Raw genomic sequence first — 17,074 nt, 5'->3', positions numbered from 1 at the left:
ACTTTGCTGATGTTTAATAGGAGATGTGTTGATACAAATAAAACTGTACTAGGCTGTAGTTGGGCTGGAAAACTGTAGGATAAGCTGCTGGATACTGCTTCTTCACTTTATATTTTAGATCCTCTCTGTCTAATCATCCACAGATGGAGCACTGGAAGCGGTGAGGATTAGACAGTAAATCTGTGCTAAAGAGCCGGTGGAGGGGCTGGTAATCTAGATTCAGTTGTGGTAGATACAGTCATTTCTGTTTGTACAGTCTTGTGTTTCCTAGCAGTTAAGGAAAAAACAAGCAATCTTGACATTGCGCTATGTATTAAAATACTCACTGAATACAGGCTCTGTGCAAATCAAGTATAAATAAAATATTAGAAGCTAGGCTTGTCTGCTGAAACCAGCTTGCCCAGGTTAGCATTCTGATAAATTGTACGTATTGCCAGAATATTTTTAATGGCTTTCCTCAATGCATAACACCTCCAGGTCCAGTGTTTTGCAGAACAGTGTTAGTTTATATGAGTAGCAGAGAAAAAAATGCATTATGAAGCAGATAATAGGAAGTAAGTCCAAGGAGCCAACATGAGCAGATTGAGGACGCAGGTAAAACATTTGGGAAATGTGGAGCTGTGGGGAAGTGAGACGATTTATAAATATCACATTTTAAGACATAAGTAAGCTTTGGCAAAGGATCTGAAATTTTGATGTCATTACAGTTATCAAAAAGAATTTTCCACAGTTATTGAAAACAATTCCTGAGTTCTTTGTTTTTTCTATTATATAACATTGTAATGACTAGCCTAAATAGTATTTTGCTGTGTGTCAAAAACAGGAAATGGGGAAAAAATTTCTGTCTGAGGCTTGTGTGTAATTGAGTATAACTTTTAGGTCTGGGTATATATTGAAGTTCTGGTCTTGTTGCTTGATTTTGTTAAATTGTTTGGTGTATCTTTTCTTTAAATACTAAGTTTAACATATCTCAGATTAGCAGTCACTGTTCAGGTGGGTTTTTTTTCTCTGTACTAAATAGCTTAGTCTGGCATAGAGGCTTCAAAGTAAATAGGTAGCTTATCACTATTCAGCAGAAATCCCTGATCTTAAGTAAAAATACTGTTTTTCTTCCTACCAAGCAAACACCGAGCTGGTGTGTTAGACTATTTGGAGACCTCTGAGACTCAGCAGGCAACTTACTTTTGATTATTGTTTAACCACAGAGAATTTAAATGCGAATGCTTTAACTTGCTGCCAACCGACCTGTTCTTGGGAAATGCACTTTGTGATGTGGTTTCTTGGTTAACAAGAAGATGGCTAGTATTTTTAACGAGCTTAAAACACTTTGTGCTCTTTGCTCGTGCTCATAGGGTGGTTGCAGAACCATGGAAGCTGGGCTCTTGCTGCACGTGATGCATCCTCCAGGGCTTTTAATGCAAGTTAAACGCGTGTCATCTCTGTTGGTTGGAGAATCATTGATCTGGTTTATTAAAAGCTGATCCATGCAACGTGAGCAAAAAAAAAAAAAAAAAGACAGCCACCAGCAGCTTGTATTGTGTGCTTATCTGAAAGAGCAGTTTGTATCTGTGTCACCCAGGTTAAACGGGCACGATGGTTAAAAATAAATAAAAGCATGTGGTCAGCAGCAGTATTCCTGTCTGCATTCATCCCTCTGTCACTGTCATGCAGTGCCACTGGTAACCTGCGCAGATGGGACCTCTGGGAGCTGTGGGAAAGCTTTAATTCTCGCCTCTAGCCTGGGTAAAATGCATCAGCCCTTACGCCAACTGTTGTGTCTGGTGCCAGCACGTGCCACTTTTTAATAGTCTTTTTTAACTCAATGTCAGTGAGACCTGAGAAACACCTGAAGATGTGTTTTCTCAGAAGGCCTCTGGGCAGCAGGACCGTGTCACTGCTTCGGGCTCCTCCTCACAGCAGAATCTTCCCGTTCCACTGGAAATACGTTCAGGCTGTGGCAAGCCAGACACACGAGGAGGGACCGGAGAGGAACCACCCTCACTGGGCCAACGCTAAATCTCACTTTCTGAAACAAGATTGGGATGGCCAGCCCAAGGGGTGCTGCAGGTTGCTTCCACACCAACTTGAATTTACCACATCACATCGGTCAAGACTAGGAAAGCAGAATTGTTTTTCAGAGTGAATCCTTCTTTTCCCCCATCCCAGGAGGCACAGACGGTGCTGTCCAGCACAGGGGGCTGCGTCTTCCCGCCTAGAAAATACCCCAAGGTTTTCCTGTGCTGGAGAGTATCACTTATAAACACAACTGTGCACAAAAACACCACAGTGTTGCCTGCTGGATTTACAAATGGCCTAAACAGATGGTTGTGTCCAAGAGAGGAGCCTCCCATCTTTGTCCCAGGCTTTGAAGCTGAGCAACGGCGAGTGAAGCACCAGGATGGTTCCCAGGCCGAGTACACAGAAACCTGGCAGTAGTCTGGACTTCAGAGAAATTCTGACTTTTAATATATTCAACACAGTTTTGCAGATCAAAAAACCCTGTCTTGTAAGAGACTTCCTAAGAGAGAGAGAGAGACACATATATTTTTAGAATGCGAATAACTCGGCTTTATGTAAGAACTGAGTACCAGAACTGAATCTGTCATTTGCAGATACACAACTGGGACTGGATTACTAATTCACAGCACGGAATACCAAGATTTGTCCTTTTTCTAGGCATCATTAATAAAGCAGCAGTATCAAGATTTTGTTTTATTTAACCCTGTTGTTCTTTATATTAAAAACAGTGCCTTGGAAGCCTTAACACCTCACTTGGCAAAATAAGTTTTTCTAATCGTACCCCTGTTTTGGGATACATTTGAGACCAGTTATTCACTCTGTAAGAAATGCTATTCATTGCATATTAATTAGAATTTATATAATGATTTGTACATCAGCTATGTAAGCATAAACAGTGTAGAGCTAAACAAGTATTAATTTATAGATTATTTGCGTTGCTGTAGGCCACTGTGGGGGTCGATCCCAGCTGTAAATAACAGCAACGCATCGCTCTGCTGCAGCCGTTTCTGTAGCCCAGTAATTCAGCATAGGAATTAAAGGCATTTTAGCCAGACTTTAGAGAAGTATTTACCCTTTAAAACCTGTAGCTCCAGTATTACTTGGGGGATAAGGATCAACTTTTATGATAAACAGCCTATGCCTTAAAAGTTAGGTAGGAAATATTTTGGTGCAGAGCCTCAGAGAGGTCAGGTATGTCATCCAGCAAAATGAGGAGAAAACACACGTGGATCTTGTGAATGTATTACTTCATAACTTAAAACTACTTTCCCATGTTGTACTCCTTAAATCTTCTAAGTATGGTATGATGAAATCCTTTTCATAAGAGCAGCAAGGGAATAAACCAATTTAACACAGTCTCTTTGTGGGTTTAAATTACCTCCTTTTACTGTTGAAATTCTGAATTCTTTTTTTCTGCAGTTGAATAAAAATCCATCTATCCATTTAACGTGTAATAAGCCTCTTTCTCCTGCACTGATATTTCCAGACTTTTTCAGTGACTAGTGAAACTTAATGCGATGGTTCTCTGAAAACTCCACTTTTTTTCTTTTTGATCCCCCTTCAGTTCATTTATAGTTCATAAAAACTAAACATGTCAACAGTGTTGCCAGGAAGCCGCGGTTGCGGCTGGACACAACCTGCAGCATCTCCTGCTCTTCCCTGGAGCTGCAAGGTGAGCGCAGGAAATGCTTTGCACTGCTCCAAAATCTTTACTGTCCACAGCAGCAGAACCAAAATAAAATAAAATGTGTTTCTAATGGCATAGCCAAGACCTTTTCACAGCTATGGCGCCTGTTTAAAACCACGGAGTAACGGGTGTGGGGTAATAGGGATGTAAAAAGTATGGTGATGGTGTTTCCCCTTCCCTCTCTCCCCATCCCTTGGTAATCTAGATGGCTTAATTAATTTTGAGTTTTATAGGTAGGGGTGAAGTGTGTCAGAGATGTCATTCCATATTTAAAAGTGAATTATCCCTTTGTGTAAAAAGAGCAGAGCGTATTTGTTGAGGTCATCCTGAAAGCATCATCACTAAAAATTATCTGCTGATGCAGAAAATTGGATTTATTCTTCTGTTAGCATTTCCATAAAAATACAATTATATATAAATTTATGTTCTCTAAAAGCTTGTAGTAAACTGGGCTTTCAGAAAATAAGACACTTATCTTTTAAAGTCCAGTTTTAAATGACCAGATGGTGCTTACAGTATGGCAACATAAAACTGGTGAGAGATAATTGATTATTTCCATTTAAAACAGGGGGTGTAAAACTTGAGGTGAAACTCCTTTTAATTGCTGTGTGGTTAACTCTTGCCTCTCAGCAGAATATCAGCAATATCTGCAGCACCTTGTTGAGGTCACCATGGGCCATCCCGGCACCCCCGGCGCTGCATGAGCCCCCCTGCTCTCTGCCGAGCGGCCCCCAGGGCTGTCAGATGGGGCTGCAATTAAGCAACAGCTTTAAAACTCAACTCAGCAGCTCGGATGCTGCGGCTTACTAGGGAGGTGAAATTAAACTTTGGTTTAATAAGGATTTTATGAAGTGTATCTTAAATATTCTTGCGCATTTGAAAAATGCACATGTCATTTGTTTGAAGGACTTCATTCCTCAGCAAAAGCAGGGTCTTCTGAGCAAATGTGCTTGAATCGCTTCAATTTCGGGATTTATTTTCATGCTGCTCAGCCTTGATCCCTGTTGGGGCTGTAACAGTGGCGTTGGAGCATGCTTCATGGAGCAGGAAAAAAATAAAATCCCGAGAGAGACTTTACATAGTTTCTGCCTTCTCCTGGGGGACCAGGACACGTGAGCCCCGGAGTGTGTCCGTGGAGGTCCTGTCCCCGGGGGCAGACCCGACCTTTCCCAGTCCCTCCTTCACTGCTTCTGGAGGCTCCGCTGGCCCCGTCCCCACCCGGGCTTCAGCTGTGAAGTCCTCTGTTACTAGTCTGCTTGCTCCTCCTCATACACACCATCGTTTTAAAAGTGCATTTGAGGTGCAGTAATGTCAAGAATCGATCCAGCCTTGAGCACTGAGTTTCTTCTCAGAGAGCCTGTGCTTTAAAAAACAACAAAAAAAAAAAAGGCCAAAAATAGCCATCCCTTTCTGTGTAGGTATCTCAGTGATTTCAGCTGTGTGAACTGTGACTATCTCTAGGCTTCAGGTTTTGATTATAGGGCTGTTTTGTTGGAAATCCCTTTTTCACGGTGCTGGGTAGGTGGCGGTTATATTCTGCTGAGGATTTGTCTTCCCCTTGTGCGCTGAGGCCGGTGAGAGTGTGTTCGTTGATTCCCGGTGGCTGCCGAGCATCTCATTAACATCATCCGTTTTATTTAGAGGCCGTTTCTTTGCATCCTTTGCATTTGGTGCAACGATCTGTTGTCGCAGCGGGGAGGCGAATCACGACTTGGTATGTTTGATCTTGTTGCTCAGGGAGAGCTGGAAAAAGCCAAATTTTCTTCTAGGTGTCCCCGCCTGTCCCCGTCGCACCAAGCACTGTCATGGTGTGCGTGTGGCGATGCTCCTGCTGAACCAGCCCCTCTGGGGCTCCCAATTAGCAGAACCACCAGCTCCTGCTGTAAGCACCACTTCTTAAAATCCTCTCCCCTCTCTTTTTTTTTTTTTTTGCAGGTATGGTGTGAATATGCGTTGCTTGGCAGCTCGGGTCAACTACAAGACTCTGATCATCATCTGCGCCCTCTTCACGCTGGTGATGGTGCTGCTCTGGAACCGATGCTCCTCTGACAGAGCCGGCCCGTTCCCCCGCAGCCTCGCTGGCCCCGAACGCCGAGGAGCTGCCGCCGCCTCCGAGAGCGACCTGGCCCGGCAGCAGAGCGAGGAGGCATCGCCCCAGGAGCAGCAGAAGGCTCCCCCCATTGCGGGAGGCTTCAACAGCAACAAAGCCCCGGGGCTGAAGTACGAGGAGATTGACTGTTTGATCAATGACGAGCACACCATTAAAGGGAGGAGGGAAGGCAACGAGGTCTTCCTGCCGTTCAGCTGGGTAGAGAAATACTTTGAGGTTTATGGGAAAATTGCTCAGTACGATGGTTATGACAGGTTTGAATTCTCTCATAGCTACTCCAAAGTATACACACAGCGAGCACCTTACCACCCCGACGGGGTCTTCATGTCCTTTGAGGGCTACAACGTAGAGGTTCGAGACAGAGTGAAGTGCATAAGTGGTGTTGAAGGTTTGTGTTATTTTATTTTTAATAGTTGAAATGCTTCTTAAAAGTTGCTGCCATCATTTGAGATGCAAAGTGATCTTAATTTTGTCGTGATAGTGTCGATAAAACCCACTTACTCTGGGAAATCAAGCGCAGTCTCTGCTTTGTACCAGGTTTACCTGCTCCCGTCCTGCATCTCTGGTTTTACTGGTTACAGCAAACTCTGGAGGTGTCGGGACACTTCTCTTACAGCGCTGCTGTCAGGTTTTGGCATTGTCGTTGACGCTTGTCATCTCTGTCGGGGAGCTAAAATTATTTTAAAATATAAAATTAAATTAAAAGGAGCCTGGCCCTGCTGTCTGAGAAGGCTCCTGCTTCCCTGTGGGCACAGATACAGCCCCACACTCTGAGCCAGACGGCACTGCCAGCACCTATGGAACAGCCTGGCCGCTCACAGGCGGCTTAAACATCGGATATTTGTCTTCAGCTTTAACAATACCCCATCTCCTTGTGGTGCTGGAGACACAGCAGTCAAACCCTCCCTGCTGGGCTGCTCCAGAGCAAGCAGGGAGGATTTAAGCTCTTGCGTGGGATTAGCTCTTGCTAAAGCTCGTCCTGCGCATGGGTCCGGGTAAATCGGCGTCGCCGTGCCCAGGGCAGGCAGGACGTCACCTCGCCTCGTCCTGCGAAAGGTGCTTCCACCCGCAGCAGGGTGAGGAGGTTTTGGAGAACTGCTGGAGGGTGGTCAAAAAGCTCTCCAGCCACTGAAGTGTCCCTGGGTAAAATTAATACATGGTAAAACCTTTCCAATTTGCACTTTTGCTAAACCGTGCAATCAGTAATTAGTACGCAAGGTCTTCCAGCGTCTCAGCAAAGATTTGATCGCAGAAAAGTCTTGTCGAGCTTCATATTAAAAAATTAATGACTTTATAAAACTGTTATGGAATGCGACACTGTGACCTCTCATAAATTAAAGACCAACTTTCACTTAAGGAATAAAATACATTAATTTTCATGCAGCTCAGTGATGCTCTGCTGTGTCGATGTGAGCTCTTCCCATGATACGGTCACTGCAGAAAGCTGGCCTGTCTTGCAGTTAATTTGTCTGTAAAGGATTCACATAAACAAATGCATAGGGTATGTCAGTTGGTTTTGGTTTTAAGGTTACTCTCACATTTTTATTATTTGTTTTAAACTCTCATTCTTGTTCCATCTACTGAGGAAGCAAAACAGGGCTCTGAAACTCAGAGCTTTCCCCAGGGTGCAAATGCATCCTGGTAGCTACACATGACTACGTGTGAGCGTTGTCCTGCTCAGGGTTTACACCCACTGTGGGAGGATGAGGAGTTGCCTTTCCTTTCTCTTTGGTACACTTGTTGCTGATTAAATGCAGCTTGTGAATATGAATAATAGCTGTGGGTGCTGCTTTTGTTGTTGGGGGGTGGGCTCGGACCTGGGTCTTGGAGCCCCACCAGTTTTTGTGTGAAACGTGGAAGATGTGCAAGATGCCCCTTGCAGCTGGACTCCGCAGGTCTTGTGAGGTTCTTCAGCAAAAACCTGAAATTCAGTAAGATCTAACTGAGACCCAGGACAGATTCTGCAGCCTCTTGCCTTGCCAGATGTGCATGCTGGGGACACAGGGTGCTGTGCGTAGCTGCTCATGACTTAAGCCTTGAGAGAGCAGCAAGTTTAACGCTCGACAATGTGGTTATTTTTCTATAAACCTTGCTTGTTTTGCAGCGTGTGATTTAGGAGCTGTCACTATGAAACGTGGTGCCAGGGCCTGGGTTTTGTAAAGGTGATAGTCGGAGAAGAGAAATAGTTGTAGTTTGTAGGGAAGGGGTTTTAATATTAAAACATGTTCTCAGACAGCTTTAGGCTCTTGCCTTGCATCATTCCAGCCCTAGAGATTCTCATATTGCTGCATGATGGAAAAAAACCTCGTGTTATATTTTCACCTTCTCCCTTTCTGCAAGGTTAATGTGTTGTTATGTCCTATGACCTGGAGAATTTAATCTTGTCAACTTGTATAAATTTCAAGTAAAGCTCTTATAGCAGATTTCTTTTTTTTCATCTTTCAGTCTCAGTGAATGCACCCTTAACTGAAAATGCTTAGCGTTAATGAACGAGCTGGCTTCCGCGAGTTGAGATAATACGTGGTATTTAAATATCTCCCATGATGGTTTTCTCTTTAGGCAGCAGTAAGCCATCACATCTTCATCGGTAATATTTATTAGTAACACAAAGCATCAAAATATGTATGAAAATGTATCTTTTTATGTTCAGTTTAAGTAATCTTTTCATTATACCAGATTTCAGAAGAAATTGGTTTCTGAGCTTGACGTTGCCAAGGGGGAAAATGGTGCAAATGCCAACTTGTTTGTTTTCATCTTTCTTCTTTTCTGATGCGCATGCAAAGGTTTGCAGTGCTAAATATCCCTGGTTTCCTGCAAGAGGGTCCTAGTGGTCTATTCCCACTTTGGATTCATATTTAGAGGGTGGGAATTTGTCCCAAGTAAAATTCAGGACTTCAGGAGAATCCTGGGTTTATCCCTATCTGAAACCTGTGCTTGCTTGCATCTGGAGGTACGTGTATAAATAAATCTCGTCCACCCAGTTTGTTCTCATTTCCCCCCAACCAGTGATGCAATAGGCAGTTTTTGGCACGAGGGTTTTTCCACCCAAACCCCGAGGCTGCAGCTCCTGGGAGCTGGTGAAGGGCAAGCAGAGGAGAGCCCGGGGTGCGGCAGGTGTTCTCTGCTAACGATCGTAACGGAGGGTGGAAGATTTTTATCCAGCACGGCTACATGACATTGTCTGAGCTCATTCGATGGGTTTTGCATGTGAAATTTAATGCGTCAGGCTACGGAAGATGCACTCCATGGTCTTCCTGCTTTGAATCCTCTAAAGAGCTGGTGCTCCAGGAGGTTCTTCTGATCTGTGCAGACTTTTCAATCTAAAATCATCCTAACCCTAAATTAAGAGTGAGAAGTGTGCTCTCCTGCGAGGCTACCGGCTTTTGGGACAGCGAGTCATGTGTTGAGGGTTAATCCCAGGGGTGGCCGGGCTGGAGCAGTAGCTCTAAGGACAAGGGACAGCTTTGGGTGGAAGAACTGGGGCGTATTCTGCTGGCACTGCATGGAGAGCTTGGCTGGCTTCCCCAGGCATCCCTTCAGGCTGCGCTTGTAATGCTCTTAGGGGAGCCAAGGTAATTGGAGCAGATTTGTAGATGCTGGGTAAATTGCTCTTTTAGCATCAAATAACTCTTCCCAAAATCTAGTAATAATGTATACACTGAATTTGCAAAGATTTATGTGGCCTTAAAGGGATTGTGTTAGATGTAACATCGTTTGGAGATTTAGTGGTCTCTGGGGTAGGGGGAAAAAATCTGTTAGGGCATTTTAAATGTATTATTTTAAAATAAGTATGATGCTTCAGTAAACAATTAGTATGGAAGACCATGATAAGGACTTCTGCCACTCAAATCTGCTTGGTTTTGACTAGTCACAGATCTCCATGTAAATGGGAGCAATTCACTCCTCTAGCAGGATTTTCCTCGAGTCTAGCTAATGTTGGAGCCTAGAAATACCATTTGCTAGAAGTGAAGGAGTGATGGGGTAAGGAGGAGGAATGTGCAGGGCTGAAACCGCTGTTTTTTTGAAAACGTACCAATTAAAATACTCCTTTTCTTCCTCTCCCATAGGTGTGCCGTTGTCCACGCAGTGGGGACCTCAAGGCTATTTCTACCCCATCCAGATCGCACAGTACGGGTTGAGTCACTACAGTAAAAACCTGACGGAGAAACCCCCCCATATCGAGGTGTACGAAACGGCTGAAGAGAAGGACAAAACCAGCAGGTCCGCGGACTGGACGGTGCCCAAAGGCTGCTCTCTGTCCACAGTCTCTGATAAAGCCAAGTTCACGAGTGTCAAACAGTTTGTTGCTCCAGGTGGGTTATCCTAAATGAGTGGCAGCTAGGCCATGTCCATTAGTGGGCACAGATGGTATCGGGGAGCTTGAACTTGCTGGGATTCACAGAATCACAGAACCGTCTCGGTTGGAAAAACCCTTGAGGATCATCCATTCCAACCATGAACCTCACACTGACCGTTCTCAACTCCACCAGATCCCTCAGCGCTGGGTCAACCCGACTCTTAAACCCCTCCAGGGATGGGGACTCCACCCCTGCCCTGGGCAGCCCATTCCAACGCCCAACACCCCCTTCTGCAAAGAAATACTTCCTAAGAGCCAGTCTAACCCTGCCCTAGCGCAGCTTGAGGCCATTCCCTCTTGTCCTGTCGCTTGTTCCTTGGTTCAAGAGACTCATCCCCCCCTCTCTGCACCCTCCTTTCAGGGAGTTGTAGAGGGCGATGAGGTCTCCCCTCAGCCTCCTCTTCTCCAGACTAAACCCCCCCAGTTCCCTCAGCCGCTCCCCATCAGACCTGTGCTCCAGACCCTGCACCAGCTTCGTTGCCCTTCTCTGGACACGTTCAAGTCATTCAATGTCCTTTTTGGAGTGAGGGGCCCAAAACCGAACCCAGGAATCGAGGGGCGGCCTCACCAGTGCCAAGTCCAGGGGTAAGATCCCTTCGCTGTCCCTGCTGGCCACACTATTGCTGATACAAGCCAGGATTCATGTGTTTTCATTTCTCCTGCATGACTTCCTATCCTTAAGACCTCACCTGAGAACGTCGTCTCGTTTCTCTACATCTGAAGATTTTCTTTTCTCCTGTTTTCTCTCCATCACTGTTTTTTTCAACATTATTTTAATGAAAAAATGAGTAGATGTATGCGTGGAGGGCAATGAGAAGCTACAGTCACGTTTCCTGAGCCTTTCAGCTTCTGTCTCAAAATAGAAGCAAAAAAAAAAAAAAGATGGAACCAGTTATGAAGCCTGGGAAATGGCGCTGACGTGTGATAAGCAGATGTTGACAGATGATAGATAAGGTCTATTTTCAGCTGGGAGCAAGCATAGCACGTGCAGCTCTGCGCTTGGACCTGGGATCTCTCTCTTCATTGGGATGCAAGTATTTTTGCAAAATTTGGGAATCTTAGTTCTGGCTAACCCACGTTGCCTTGCCCAAGGCAGCAAGAGGGAGAAGAGGGAGCAGCTGCACAGGTATTTGCAGAGGGCTGGGGAGGATGGTGAAGGTCTGGGGCCGCATACGGGCACTCACCTTCACCTGCAGATGTGCAAGATGCATTTTGTTGCCGTCTCTTCAATTTACTGTGTTCTGTTTTGTACTTAGCAGGGAAATTCATTATTTCATGCAGGAGTTTCCTTTGTGCTAGGACAGGCTCATTAATAAGGACGTAATGTATTTTTCCTCAATCAATACCCATTAGAATTAATGAGTCCATTACTTAAAAAGACAATGAAGTAATTTTCAGTTGGCACCTTAGGCCTGGGTCTCTAGGGAAAAAAATTGTCGAACACTCTTGTGTCTTTGTAGTAGATAAATACCGGGAGGGGAAAGGCTAAAAGATCTGTTATGTATTCTCTCCTCATCCTTTATTGACGGCGGAGTAATCTGCGGGGCTCGAAGGCCGTGGTGTGCATCCACTCGGCTGAGATGGCCTTAAGTAATGGATTTACAGGCGCTTAAAGCTGTGCCAACAACAGGCAGCCTTTAGTTCTCCTTCGCTTCTTAAAACTCTTTTTTTCTCTCCCCTCCTCTACTATAATTCACTTCGTTATCACACAGGCATTTATTTATGAGGAACCATAAAACTTACTTGACAGGAATTGCGAGCGGGGTTTTTTAATTAGATTTTTTCATAGGAACAAAATGTTGTGTAACAAAGCGCTCGGTTTCTTCTCCCGAAGCAGATGCTGATCTCCAAAACTCAAAGGAGTGAAGCTTTTACTTTAAAAGACAGGAAAACATGACATTCAGTCAAAATAATGGTACTGTAAAGTGTACAATGGCACCTTACAGCAGGAGACGTTGCAAAATGCCACAGATCAGTTTGGGAGTTGGGGAATAGCCTCTGCTGGGCAGCAAAAGCTGACCCGAACTCGATGCTTGCACGGAGAAACGTTGATTGAGTATTTCACACACCCAGACACAGCAGAAAGGAAACAAGTGCCTCGCGTGAGAGAATTTTATCCTGTGGAAAGCCCTTTCAGATGACTGTCTTTAAGTGTTTATCATCCCTCCGTGCTTTCAAAGCTACAGGATTTGCACACAGCCTTACAAACTAATTAGCCCTTTGATCTTCTACTATAGGCTTTTTTGAGGAGAAGTTGATTTTACATTTTAAAATCTAGCCTGGATTTTATTATGTGACATTGCCTAGGAGCTTTATTTAAAAATTTTTTTAATTAAACAAGGTTTGCCCATGGAGCAGTTAATAAATACTTTAGCACGTTAGTCTTTCTATATTCTTTTTTTTCCCCTGCTAAACTAATCAGCACACTGGGTTTTGGAACTGTCAGGCTGGGAATGAAAAAAGTGGCAGATTTAAATAGTAATCGCAGGGGGATCCTAAATACCTGCTTCTCGGCACTCCCGGCTTTTTCCTGCTGAAAGCAGAGCTTTGTTCAGAAATGCCACTGCTCGAGCAGCACCACGTTTTCGGTGTCTTTTCTGCCAAGTGCAATTTTTGGTTTGGAACAAAAGGCTGGTTGGTTGGTTGTTGGTTGTGGTGTCTGTTGTGCTCCTCCATCGATCAGGTACCAGAAGCATCTGATAAAGCCATCGATCGAGGCCCTGGCACTTCTGCTCTGCAGCAAAGTGCTGCAGTGCCTTAATGTAAGATGCCAGCGAGTTCTCCCCGGTGCAACGGGAGTCGGCCTTCGCTCACGGATTTACTTTTATGCTTAATTAAATAATATATGATTGTGCACGGAAAGAGCGATTGAATTATTGATGGGCTGCCGTAAGAGCTTTTGGATCCTGCCTGGTAAGAGGGTTTACCTCTGGAAGCTGTGCTCTGTAGCTTGAATGCTTCAGAGAAATGAGTGCTTTACCACTGAACGGAGCTTTTTTTGGTTTGTTTTGCAGAAAATACCGAGGGGGTATCTCTGCAGCTTGGGAACACCCGAGATTTTATTATTTCTTTCGATCTCAAATTCGTAACGAATGGGAGCGTTTCTGTGGTTCTCGAGACAACGGAGAAGAACCAGCTCTTCACCGTGCACTATGTCTCCAACACCCAGCTCATCGCTTTTAAGGACCGAGACATCTACTACGGCATTGGTCCCAGGACTGGCTGGAGCACCCTCACCAGAGACCTGGTCACCGACCTGCGGAAAGGCGTCGGCCTCTCGAACACAAAAGCCGTGAAGCAAACCAAAATCATGCCCAAGAGAGTGGTGAGACTGGTAGCGAAGGGAAGAGGCTTCCTCGATAACGTTACCATCTCAGCCACCGCTCACATGGCAGCTTTTTTTGCTGCCAGCAACTGGCTGGTGAGGAACCAGGATGAGAGAGGGGGCTGGCCCATCATGGTGACGAGGAAATTAGGGGAAGGTTTTAAGTCCTTGGACCCGGGCTGGTACTCAGCCATGGCTCAAGGACAGGCCATCTCAACACTGGTGCGGGCGTACCTGCTGACGAAGGACCACACGTTCCTCAGCTCGGCTCTGCGGGCGACGGCACCCTACAAGCTGCCCTCGGAACAGCGTGGGGTGAAGGCCGTCTTCATGAACCGGCACGACTGGTACGAGGAGTACCCGACCTCGCCCAGCTCCTTCGTGCTCAATGGTTTCATGTACTCCTTAATCGGGCTGTATGACTTAAAAGAAACGGCCGGGGAGAAGCTGGGAAAGGAGGCGCGGGTCCTCTACGAGCGGGGCATGGAGTCCCTGAAGGCCATGCTTCCCCTCTACGACACCGGCTCAGGGACCATCTACGACCTTCGGCACTTCATGCTCGGCACCGCTCCCAACCTGGCCCGCTGGGACTATCACACCACCCACATCAACCAGCTCCAGCTCCTCAGCACCATAGACGAGTCGCCCATCTTCAAAGAGTTTGTCAAGAGGTGGAAGAGCTACCTGCGAGGTGGCCGGGCAAAGCACAACTAGAGCTTCCAACCAAACCCCTTGCTCCTGCCGCCTCGCAGAGGTACGCTTTCAAAGGTCGTATCCTAAATTTTTTTTATGGACTGTTTCAAAGAAGTGATCCTTAAAACTGGTCTCCTGAAATCATTGCATTCCAGCGTGGAAACATTTGGGTCTGATGGGTAGGATTTGGGAACTTCATCTGTCCTTAGTGCTCCGCAGCAAAACTATCCGCACGAAGAAAAACCCCTTTCTGCTCCTGAGTTCGGGGACGTTTTTTTGGGTTTTTTTGTTGTTTTTTTTTTCCTTTTTGTAGGAAAATATTTGCAGAAGCCATACAGGTCTCTAAAGTCCAGCACTTGCCTGAAAAGTTAGTCTGTGGCCTCTTTTAAAATGGAGTTATATGTGTATATGTTGGAACAGCGTAACAGATCATGTGGTGTAACGCCGTAAATGGGTATTTACTTGTAGCCTGGGTAGTGGACAGTGTGTCTTTTTAAAGGTGTTTTGTTTGTTTTTTTTTTTTAAGACAGATTCTTTTTTTGGGATGAAAAATACACTTTTTTTTTCCCCCCAGTTCTCTATACGGAGCTCCTTTAGCTGTATGGTTTCTTTACAGACGCGTGGACGGAAGACACGCAGACAGCGTGCGGGCTTCGCAGTCACGTCACGTAAGCACAACTCGGTGGGGCTCGCACAAAACCTGCAACCACGCCACCCCCTTTTATAAAGCCAAATTTACCATCGCCCGTCAGGTTTGCTGGTGTCGCCTCCTCCCTGGTAACTGGAGTCTGTTATCGTGGAGCCTGATTTTTTTGTACAGTATTTTTTAATTACATCCGAGAGGTTTCACTGTGCTTTGGCAAGTTCATGCTTTGGGAGACTTGTCTTGAATTCCTGAGTGTGACGTGGGGTTAATTTTGAGTAACACGCAGGAAATTCAATTGGAATTAATTAAGGTTTTCCTATGGTGATTTTAATTTTTAACCTGCTCGAGTATATCAAGCATTTTAAAAATTAAAATTACCCCAGAAGGCTTTCCAGCTCCACCTGTGCTTTAATACCAAGTTTCACCTCTGCCTGCTGTCTTACTCATAGTGTAAGGGGTCGTTACATCTCCAGCGCTGGCTTCTTGGGCATGCTTTGTCTTCGTGGCTCTGCCAGGCGAGCAGGGGAACCCGTGCAATAACTGAACACACGCGTGTGAACCCAAATGCTTTCACCAGACTGTTGTAATGCAGAAGAAACCAGGCGGTTTCTTTTTCCTATTTATCCGTCCTTTACACCCACTGTTCCTCCGCCTCCTCGGCCTGTAGCCTCCTGGTTGATCCAGAAGAGTAAACCCAACCGATGGCACCGTTAGATCAGGGGTGTTTTGTTCGGTAGCGTAGCAAACACCGGGTTATCAGCAATGTTGGGGGGTGCTGGTGTTTGCTGGAAGGGTCTTGGGCTCGAAAGCTCCCGGCGGGGGAAGGACGTGTGTCAGCTTTGGGGTTTTTCCACTGATCCTGTTACATGTTGTACATGTAGGTGGGGGTTAAGCTTAAGATGTTCATACTGAGGACAGAATTCATTCAAATCACAAAAAGGCTGGGCACAAGGACAATATACATCTTGATTTTTTTTTTCCTTTATTTTTTGATGCTTTTTCTTGCAGATGTTTGAAACAACTTTTTAATTACTTGATCTTTGCGAACGCATGCTACGATCATATCAATTAATACGAGAAGTGGATGTCACAGGAGAAATTTCAATACCAAAGGTATCAGAGGTGAATTTTTTTTTACGTACATGCGTATACACACACGCGTGCGTGCGCACACCCACGTGCAACCCAGAAAAATATGCTTCCTTTACAAACAACTGGTCCTTACTGCAAACACAGAAACATCTTTCTCCTGCATGCTTCCTCCATCTTTTGCCCATTTTGGATTTGGAGAATCTAGAGAGACTCTTTGGGTCTACTGCTCAAGAAGAGATGGTATCGGTGCCTTACGGAGGCCACAATTTCTTCTTTTTTTTTTTTTCTTAATTCCAGCTGAAAAATTGCAGTGGTGCTGATCTTTCCATGCTTTGTGAGAGTCAGCCTGGCAGCTGTTAGATAGGTGAGCTCAGAAGCGTAGGTTGGCCGTGCCAAGGGAGTCGATCCTGTCAGACCAACCTTATCCTTAACATCTCCGTCGTGTTTTTGTTGGCCTTAGCACACATGTAACTTAAACCAACCACCGTCAGGGGTGGTAGAACCGAAGGGAGCGAGGGTGGGGTTTCTCCTGTTACTCTTTTTTGATTGAGTTGTGCAGAGGAAGAGGATTAGTGGACATCGGTGCCCATAACTTCATTGAATTCACTTTAAGTTGGGGCTTGTTTGTTTGTTTTCAGTCTTCAAACTGACAAAGGTCTTAGGGACTAAGACCTGTTTCATTTTTCCATGGGGTTTACTGTACATAGACTTCATCGGAAGCGTAGTGCGCATGGGTGTATGCAAACCAGTGACACACAAGCACAACTGTCCAAGTGTGGCAGCGCTGTTTCTCTCGGCCATTGTGCAAGACATTCACTGAAAGCTGCTATTTTCATTCACCTTGTAATTGTACTTTATTTTTTCTACATTTTTTTTTTCCTACATGTGGGATAGACACCATGTGTTAAATATGCAATAAATTGTTTACAGGATGCTCTTGTAAAGGGTAGTCCTTTGTAAAGCTGTACAGACTTTGCAGTTTAAGCACAATGTGCACATGTTAGTTTTATATACAGCAAGACATGACTTTTTGCAGTGGGAAAGGTTCTACTATGTTTATATACAAAGTAAATGGATCAACGTTTGTGCTTAATGTAAAGCTGCTTTATAAGACTGTAAAATAAATTTTTTTATCTTAAGACAAA

General features: G+C 45.0%; 1 protein-coding gene across 5 annotated transcripts in view; it reads left to right on the top strand.

Moving 5' to 3' along the window:
- The window catches only part of GLCE (glucuronic acid epimerase), a 55,527-nt gene extending 38,453 nt beyond the window's left edge, over positions 1-17,074 (top strand). For all 5 annotated transcript variants that reach the window (XM_074880494.1, XM_074880492.1, XM_074880493.1 and 2 more), the window contains 3 exons: positions 5,642-6,204; positions 9,884-10,129; positions 13,188-17,074. In XM_074880494.1, coding sequence (XP_074736595.1) covers positions 5,655-6,204; positions 9,884-10,129; positions 13,188-14,212 — 1,821 coding nt within the window. In that variant the 5' untranslated portion in view covers positions 5,642-5,654 and the 3' untranslated portion in view covers positions 14,213-17,074. The remainder of the gene's footprint in view (positions 1-5,641; positions 6,205-9,883; positions 10,130-13,187) is intronic.

This window comes from Strix uralensis, chromosome 11, assembly GCF_047716275.1.
Source record: "Strix uralensis isolate ZFMK-TIS-50842 chromosome 11, bStrUra1, whole genome shotgun sequence".
In the NCBI taxonomy this organism is placed as follows: domain Eukaryota; kingdom Metazoa; phylum Chordata; class Aves; order Strigiformes; family Strigidae; genus Strix; species Strix uralensis.
The sequence above is the reverse complement of the archived record's forward strand: the minus strand, read 5'-3'. Positions and strand labels throughout refer to the sequence as shown.